General features: G+C 39.2%; 1 protein-coding gene and 1 long non-coding RNA gene across 12 annotated transcripts in view; both read left to right on the top strand.

Annotated features, from left to right (window-relative positions):
• hnrnpcb (heterogeneous nuclear ribonucleoprotein C b) overlaps positions 1 to 9,289 on the top strand; it is a 38,173-nt gene extending 28,884 nt beyond the window's left edge. For all 11 annotated transcript variants that reach the window (XM_087259026.1, XM_087259023.1, XM_087259021.1 and 8 more), the window contains 2 exon segments: positions 761 to 873; positions 7,674 to 9,289. In XM_087259026.1, the coding sequence (XP_087115152.1) occupies positions 761 to 873; positions 7,674 to 7,772 (212 nt within the window). In that variant the 3' untranslated portion in view covers positions 7,773 to 9,289.
• The window catches only part of LOC147842925 (uncharacterized), a 959,952-nt gene that overhangs the window by 412,416 nt on the left and 537,536 nt on the right, over positions 1 to 10,000 (top strand). The window lies entirely within an intron of this gene.

Raw genomic sequence — 10,000 nt, 5'->3', positions numbered from 1 at the left:
TTGCGCGCGCGCGCACTCTAACACACACTCATAAGCACCAAGCACAAACACAGGCAAAGCTCTATCTCTCATTCGCGCACACACACACACACACACACACACACACACACACCCACCCACCCCTCTCATTCGCGCATGCGCATACATACTCACACACACACACACACTGCAACAAACAAGCTAAACACAGCATCGCGCTATTTCATTTACACACATACATACGCGTGCTCACTTGGGAGTCGGGAGCAATATTGCTAGACAGCCCGCTCCCGTCCTAAATTAAACCCGTTACCGACCGCTCCCGTGATTTATTCGGAAATTTATACCCGCGCTGTAGAAATCTGGTCGGGTCCCGCGGCGCCCGCGGGACAGCCACGGGAATGCAGACCTCTAGCGTAAGCAAGAAATTGGATTTGAACTGGCTTTACTTTGTTTGATTTGTTTTTAACAAACATTATTAAACATTTTTAAACCTGGTGTACACACAAAACGGGCAGTGAAAATGCAAACTAGCATAAGAAATTAATGATTATGGCTCATATGAGGATTTAAAGTGGTTCAGGTAAATCGATATTTAGGTTAAATGCGCACATTGTCCCATCAAGTTCTATAAACCACAACTTTTGTCGTATGCACATTTCCACTCGTTTTATTTATAAATGAGACCCTAAATCTTAAGTTTGAACACAAAATCGTCTTAATCCTGCAGAAATCTTAGTCTTTGTTTGTGTTAATCAAAAGGTCTGCTTGTTTTTGCTAGATGTGAAGAGCGCTAAAGCAGAAGAGGTGTCGCCGCAGCACGGGAAGAAAGATCGAGAAAACTCTGAAATGAACGACTATGAGGATGAAGGAGATCTGCTGGAGGAAGAGGAGGTGAGAAAACCACAAACACCAGCAGGAGAGTCATATGTGTGCTTTATGCTGCGTTTATGCTGCGTTCACACCAGACGCAGAACGCGCGAATAAATCACAATATTCGCGCATAAATTGCCAGGTGAACATTTAAGTTTACTCGCTTCATTCGCGTGTCAAATTCACTTCAGAACAGACGCGGATTCGCGTGATGGGCAGGGCTTCTGTCTGCCCGGTGACTGTAGCTTCGTAGCTAAATGGCTAACATGGATTTTATGAAGAAAATAACAGTGTTTATGTGCTTTATGAAGGCTGATAAACAGCGTCGATACGTTTAGGGTCGTGTCTGAGTCCACTACATCCTTTCAGAGGTGTATCCAGCTTTGTGAGCTCATAAACTCCTCCAGAAACTGAAACTGGATGACGGAGGCTTTCAGCGGTGCTTCTGACTGAGCCCAGCCCAGTTTGATGAACTTCTTGTCGGTGTCGGCTGGAGGATTTCCCCCGGGACACCATCAACAGGTTCTACGTCACAATCACGCCCCCACAAGGGCAAGCTTCTGATTGGTTAATGTGGCGCAAATGTCCGCTGAAGTTGAGATTTTCGAACTTGAGTGATTTGCGCGAAACGCGCATTAAGCGCAAAAAACGCTCAAATCGCGCCACAACATTCTCGTGTATCGCGCCATTCGCGACGCGCCATTTGCGCAGACCATTTGTGTGTATCGTGCGGCAGGATGTCTATTTGCGCATTTGCATTGACTTAACATGTAAATCACTCGCGCTTGACGCGCATTCTGCGTCTAGTGTGAGCGCAGCATTACAAAACAGCTAAAGTCACATTGTTGCTATTCCCTGTTTTCAACATATAATCGTTCTACACAATCTTAAGAATAATGTGTGAAGATATAACCATGCTGAGTCAGGCCATGTCAAATTTAAAGTGTTTTGACAAATTCTGATTTAAAGAAAAGCTTATATTTAAGACTGCAGCACATCTGAACTACAGACCAGCACGTGATGGATTTTTCAGTCTTGCTTATGCAAAAATCTCTATTCTTTTATCCCACTGGAGCCAGCAGTATAAAGGCCCGATTCACACGGGGCTTCAGCGTCAATGCTTGACAGGGGGAGGGTTTGAAGTTGAGGCTGACGCAATTGTCATTGCAGCGTCAGCCAATGAAATTATTCCGCAATCTGCCACTGTCTAAGCTGGTGTATTTGCATACAGCGATCTGATTGGTTGACGCTTCCGTCAGCGCTTGAAAAGCTGAGAAAGTACCAACTTCTTTCCCTTGCTTCCCTTTTGAATATAAAAAAGAAAACTAATGTTTCATTTTATGAGTTTAATTGGGCTGAATGTAATGTTGAATATGGACACGAACAAGGAGGTTTCCAAAACATTGAAACGCAGACAGAACTGTTACAAACATGCGGATGAAGCGTCAAGTGCGACATCCTGCGGTGTGTTTCGTGTGAATGAAGCTGCGCGAATGAATGTTTTGCACATTCGATGTGCTTAACGTGTGAATCGGGTTGGAAAATCTGAACTTAGCATTGGCATTAACCAATCAGTAGCTTGCTCTTGTAGGGGCGTGATTATGATGTAGCGCCTATTGGTGTCCTGTGGGGAAATCCACCTGCAGACACCTGACAACAGTTCATCAAACTGGGCTCGGCTCAGTCGGAAGCACAGCTGAAAGCCTCCATCATCCAGGGATGGTTTCTGGAGGAGTTGATGAACTAACAAAGCTGGTGCACCTCTGAACAGAATATCAGCTGCTTCAGTCCAACATCAACATTAGCAGGAGGATGAAGATGAAACCAGGGTGGACATTTCAGCAAGACAATGATCCAAAACACAGCCGAGGAGACTATTAGATGCTTTCAGAGAAAGACAATCAAGCTGTAGAATGGCCCAGCCAATTACCTGACCCCAATCCAATAAAGAATGCAAAATTAAGCTCAGATTTGATAGACTAGACCAGGGGTCAGAAACCTTTTTTTTTGTCAGGAGCCATTTCTGATTTTTTTTTTTAGCAATGTTTTTTTTTTTTTTAAAGAGCTGTTACGTCCTTTTTGATGTTAATATTAAACTAGGAGTAGATGACATAACATACAATAGTTTAATGTGTGTGACAAGCGGATGGAGAAAGAAATAAACTAAAAACCAAATAATCACTGCAATTATTTGTTGCCCATACATGCAATGAAACCAGTGAAAATATATTATACAGTGAAAGAAAAAATATTTACAATGATTAAATGATGAATTACCTGCGGGAGAGGAAGTAGTTGAATGTGCTTAAATCAAAGAAATAAATATAACAAAACTCAGTAACTGTTTTCACCAAACTAAACTAAATATGAAAAGAAACATCTTCAACGTACCAAACGTCTTAACTAAACTGCTCTAACTAAAAACAAAACATACAGAAAACAGCACATCCTCCTGGGGTCCGTTCTTCGTACCTCGCTTAAATGATCTAAGATTATTTGGCAGATCCCCGATCTTTTAATCTTGATAACTGATCTCTCGCTAATTTGGTTCTTCAAACAAGTTCTTGAATCAGATTAGAATGTCTGGATAAACTGATCTGAGATCGCTGCATGTGTTGTGAAGGACAGATCTATCGATCCTCGAAGTCATGATCTGCAATGCAACGATTGGCTGACGGCACAGCAGCGTAATGACATCATCTGATTAATATTCAATTATCCATGTGAGCAAAATTACATCAAATTAGCAATAAACGGTTTGTTAAATATGACGCGCAATAACCTTCCACATTTGTTGTGAGCTGCTGGCTTTACACTTTCATGTGTCGAGAGTATCCATCATGTATTTCAATGCAAATCAATGTATTTAGTTCTACATTTAGAAAAGATTTTCTTTATTATAGTAGCCGTTTTTTTAATCGGTGTAAAGAATAACTGGTTGTTTACAAAAGCGTTTTCATATCGGTAAAGGCGTCTGCAACTTTTGTGAAGCATCAAATCACTGACATATTAACTATCAAAACATGTTTATGACTGCATTAATGTATTATTGCTTTAAAAAAAGTCACACTGTGCATTTCTATTATACACAATTTGTACTAAAGCGATCTAAAAAGTTCATATCAATAAATTTTCTCTTTGCACCACCGGGTGGCAGTCTTTGTACTTTCATTTCGAGGGTGCAGATTGCATAAGTTTTATTAATATGTATAACTTTATTTATTTTATAAATGACTATAACTTTATATATATATAGTTAAAAAATATGTACCATTTTCCCAAGTGTATTTAACTACTGCTGTAAGAAAATATCAAAATTCAGAACATACTTTCTGTATTATCTTTGCTTGAACTGAGCCAATCTAATCCTGTTTATATGAATTGAACCTGCTCCCAATCAAGTTTGGCCTAGCAGAACTGTTGCTATGACAACAACTCTCGGATCAGCTTTGAAGAACGAAACGATCCTGGATCGTGTCAAATCGTCAATATCCAAATCCAGCTAACTGAGTAATCCACGTACGAAGAACGGACCCCTGAACCTAGTGAACTAATACAAAATGTCAATCTGAGTGTTGTATGTGTATATCGCGCGACTTACTTACTCCTACACCTCTCCGAGGCATCACTCAAACATGTCAGTTACTGGACAGGTTTACAAGCAAATATATTGCATTATTAAATCGCAAACTTTAGACAAGAGCATTAAACAAGCAAAACACATTCTCTCAGACTAGCCCTCGCAAGAGAGACTGCGGCCAACGTCATCAGCACGAAATGCGGATCCTCCAATGCCGTTCGTACCTGTAAAACATGCATGAAACGACACACCCACATACAAACGAACGCACACACTTATCCAAAATACGTTTTGCAAGCGATCGTTACAAGAGCCATTGATATTACTATAATACAGGTTTAAACAAAACCAATGTCCCTGCACAACTCAAAAATAAACAAATAAGTCCATGAATGAAAAAAGGACAATTTATAGAATTTTTCTTTTCACCATCATTTCACTCACTCATGAAGTTTGTTTGAATTTATGCGCACAATGTTACCATAGAAACACAAGTTGCTTGCCCTTACCCTTAAGGTCGAAACATCCTTTTATTATTAACAGAGTTCTTATTCATTTTGCTGTAAAAATGACACTAAAAATCAATTATTTTTACATTATACACAATTGAATGTCGTAGCACTTAGGACAATTGTCATATAATCAAATATGCTGACGACACAGTTTTTTTTATCTTTGTTAACAAATTACAGATTGTTATGACAGCGATAATCATAATGAGTTTTTGAAGTGGTGCAAAGAAGCTGAACTACAACTGAACACCACAAAAACAAAAGAAATGGTGATTGATTTTAGAAAAAAAAATGCCTTAGAAGTAAAACCAGAGTATTTAAACAGAAAATAAGTTGAAAGGGTACAGGAATATAAGTATCTTGGTACAATATTTGATACCACATTAAAGTTCCAGCAGAAGCTAAGAAAGTGCATCAGAGAATGTTTGTTCTTACTGAACTCTTTCTGTGTAGAAAAAAACGTACACTGAGAACTTTTTATGTCCAGAGTTTATTAAGCTTTTCCTTTTTATGCTGGTTCTCTTCACTTTTCGTTGGAGAGAAAAATCGCCTTCAAATCTTAGTCAAGACTTGCTCCAAGATTATTGGTCTACCTCTGAGGAGTCTAACAGAGATACATGAACATCGAGTATTAAGAAAAACTCAAAGTGTGATGAGAGATGCCTCCCATCTTCTGGGGCATTTTTTTTTTTTGTTCTGTTGCCCTCTGGAAGAAGGTTAAGAATCATCAAATGCTCTTCCAGCAGATAAACATTTACCTTTGTTCCTGAGGCAATACGTCTTTACAACACTACATTTTAGCAAGTTTTAAATGTACATTCTTAGTACATGGGTCTTTCCTATGGTTGTTTTTTTTTGTACTATTAATGAAGCTAATATAAGGCATGCTGGACTGTGTTTTTCTTAATATTGTTTGTAAGTGATCTGTCTCTTTATGTGTTTGTTGTATCATGAAATGCTACCACCCTAATCCAATTGCCCCTGGTTGGATGAATAAAGTTGTTAAACTTAATTGTATTTTCAATAGGAAACTTTTGGATTGCATGTGCCTATTAAAATTTTTTTTTTAACCGCAAAATATTAACAAAGAGAGACCACTGGAGAGCCATATATTTTAGATCATAGAGCCACACGTGGCTCACGAGCCATAGGTTCCCTATCACTGGACTAGACCCACAGAATCATCAAGGTTTTGACACTCTGTTAAAGTCTGTGAGAAATGCATGCGACTCCATTCTCCATATGAGAGGCGTCTTTAATATGAAGTATTAAACACATTTCAGTAGTTCAGCTCTTTCTCCTTCTGTCATTTATTTGTTATTACACAGAACTCATTTTTCAGATTTGTTTTGTGTTATTATTATTATTATTTGTATTTTGGGGTTTTTTACAGCCTGATCTCACGAGAAAACGTAAGTATTTTACGTTTTGGCAGTTTAGTGGCTATTCGTACGAGTTCAGTCGTACGAAATGGTACGATTTTAAAAAGGAGGCGTGGCACCTAACTCCACCCCTTAACCCAACCGTCATTGGGGGATGAGCAAAGCGTACTAAAATGTACGAATTGGATCGTACGAATTCATGCGAATTAGCCACTAAATGAAAAAGTTACGAATTGTCGTGAGATTGTGTTGGGTTTTTACCAAAATCTGCTTTAATTTCATGTCAACAGCTGCTTTAGAAATATTATTCCCAGGACAAAGCATGACAATAGCCCCTTTCACACACACAGACCTTTCCGGAAAATTACCGGCAATTTTCCGGAAAGGTTGTATGTGTGAACAGGCCCTTTTTGAAAATACCGGTAAATTCGTTCTGGCTATTTTCCGGAAAGAGAAGTTGTAACATTACCGGTAATTTGCCGGAATGCTGCCCTGTGTGAATGCAGAAGGAAGATTGCCGGAAAGAGCGCGTCCACGTCTAGAACGTGCTGACGTGAGACGTCTGCTTTAGCCAATCACAACAGTCAGACGCATTCACGTGCGCGCGGTTTATGAGAATAAAAGCCTTTGAACATTTTTTCCAGACACATTTAGCTGCTAGATGTTAGTCAGATCACGTTTATATGTTCTTCTTAATGCTAACTGTGTAAATAATTATAGATAAAATGTTTATGATAATCCGTTGTTTGTTTACCTTCAAGCTTTGCGTGTCCATGTGAGCGCCCATAGCGCCAGCACACACACACATCATGAACATCTCGACATGCGAAAGTGTTTCTCTGTTTTCATTGGAGTTGTACTCAATACTGATCCATCCGAAGAGTTTGTAATGTAGTCAAATGTTTACAAACACAAGCGCAGCCGTTAAGAGGTCATTTCTGGTTAATGATGTCAGAATTTACCGGCATATTGCGATGGATGTGTGAATGCTCTTTTCCGGAAAATATCCGTAACGTCCTCGCCTGTGTGAACAGCGCTTTTTTGAATATACTGGTAAAGTCGTTCTGGAAATTTTCCGGATATTTACCGGTATCACTGTGTGAAAGCGCTAATGTGTTCAATACTTATTGCCCCCGCCGTATCATATGCTGCAATAAACAGACATTGCATATTTTCTAAGCTATGTCGACTAGGGATGTGTGCATATCTCCAAAATGTCATATGTGAATGGTATCAGTTCAAGTTTTTGGCCAAGGGTTTTCTCAGAAATAGATCATGCAACTTTAGCCAGGGGTTTTGCTGAAGGAATCGCGTATATAAACTGTTGTCTGCTTGATATGTGTGCAGATCAAGAGTCGAGGAAGAGAGGATGATGAGGAGGAAGAGGAGGGCGAGCAGGAGGAAGGAGAGGATGATGGAGACAGTGCCAACGGAGATCATGCTTAAAACACACAAACACACACACACATGCATGCACACCGCGAGATTTAGAGTAGATCCTCAATGCATAAGCTTTCATTTCACACGTCCAGAACCATAACCAAGACTCATCATGAAAACACAACCTGCTTTACACTCATGTTTTTCAGTGATTACAGCTCTCCCTGTTGAGAGATCGGGAAATTCTCCAACATTCTCAAAGAGTCAAGCTAATACTTGAGTTGTTCATCTAGGAGCCGGTTGTGTTGCATTTTGTCATGTCATGTTGTTTTAAGACCGACTTTGAAAAGCTTGAATGTGTCTGTAAGATTCTGAAGGAGATACAGCTCAGCTTGAAGTCTGATGCTTGGATAGTTGGTCAGCGAAACAAAAAATATGTTTAGTGAAGGAAACGGAGCCTTGAAGACAATATTAATCAACATCTGAGTTGATATCTAGAGCTCTGCTGTGTGGAGTCAGTTGTTCAGTGATTGACAGATTGATGAGCCAATCAGAATGCATTTCATTTCGAATTCTTAAAGAGACACTAACATGCATTCTGTGCATTTTTGCAATCTTGTTAATTGGTTGGCGCTGTCTTCCACCAAAAAACCCTATAAATTGGATTGTCAGGCCATGAAAAGTTCTCCACTTCCAGAACATTGCTTTTCTCTTTGTTTTTTTATGAATATTATCTTCAACAGCTGCTTAAGTTATCATAATGATTGTTGAGATGCTCTTTTTGGGGTCATTCACTCTTTAAACCATTTCCCCCCAATGTTTTTGTGGCTGTGAAACACTTCTGTGTGGGATTTATTGATCCCAAAATGCACTGTTCATCCTAATTCTCTTCATTTTCCTCCCCAACACAATTGGATTTAGGCTCATCACCGTCTCCTATGGCTTTACAATGGACCCTTGAAGCTGTAAATGGACTTCAACCCCTGATCTAGTTGAGTTGAGTGTTTGTGGCTGCAGTTGCAGTTGTTGCTCTAGGAGTTGTTTTTAGGAATAAATGCGTTACTCGTTCTGACCTGCGGGCGGCACTGTGGCCCATTTCTCTTATTAAAGAGACAGTTCACCCAACAAAACAAAATCATGTTATCAGTTCCTCCACGCTTGAGTTTGTTTCTGTTGAAAACAAATGAAGATATTCTGAAGAATGCTGGAAAATGAACCGTCATTGAGTCTAATAGTATTTTTGGCAGTCAATGGTTGATTTATTCCAATGTATTCCAACTTGAACAGCTTCAGAAGCACTTGAGTGTTCGTTTAATGAGGACATGTTCATTTATTTGGGTGAACTATCCCTTTATAGGCTCTCAGAAATGTGTGTATGATTGTGCTGAACTGTTTTATATTGCATAGAGGGGTCGTGCGTTCAGGTTGTACAGTCAATGTCATTTTACTTGTCGGTTTGGTGTATCGTGACACTAAGAGCTTAGTTTTGCTTCTGTGTTGATTTCCTCCATTTAGTTCTGTTCGTTTTGTTTTGTTTGTTTGGTCCGTGTAATACGTTTCAATAAAACTACAAATGTTTGTGACGTGTTGGCTGTTATTGAAAGGATCTTCTTAAAGGGGCAGTATGCAAGTTTCACACTCAGTGGTTGTACTATAGGGGCTCTTATTTAATGATCTAGGTGCAAAGTCTAAAGCTCATGGTGCAAACACGTTAATGCAAATCTACTTTTGCTATTTTAAGGATGGAAAAATATGCTCTGCGCCACAGCGCTTGGTCTAACAGGGTTGAGCTTATTCTCTTAATGAGTTATGAGTGTGCTTTGAGCATAACATGCATTAAACCGTTCAGAGTCTCGTTTCCGATCCCAGTCAGTTGCATCGTGCCATGGTGCGTTTGCTATTTACATGGTAGACTTTAAGTAGAAAAACTGAACCCTTCACTAGCGAGAAATCAGTTTAACAGCATTTGCAACAAGAGGATAAAGAACGAGTCTCCTCCTCTTGGCTTTTACTTTCTCTCTTACGTGGATAAGGAAACAGTGTTGTACGCAGTCTGCTAAAGACATCCATTAACCTATACATAATTAATTTTGTTTGTTAAGCGCAAAGATTTGTTTTAAAACTATTTCTAAATTCAGTTCAAATTTCCAGCAAATGAATAAATGAACAATAATAAAGAAGCAAAAACCTGAGTTATATCCAAATACACATGCTGCCACATGTGGTCTAAAACCGGTGGACAAATCTAAGCTTGTTTTTAATAAAACAAATATAAATATGCATATAATAAATAA

The sequence above is a fragment of the Danio rerio genome, chromosome 7 (genome assembly GCF_052040795.2).
Source record: "Danio rerio strain M-AB ecotype USA chromosome 7, GRCz13ab, whole genome shotgun sequence".
Lineage (NCBI taxonomy): Eukaryota > Metazoa > Chordata > Actinopteri > Cypriniformes > Danionidae > Danio > Danio rerio.
This window is presented reverse-complemented; position numbering and strand designations above follow the sequence as displayed.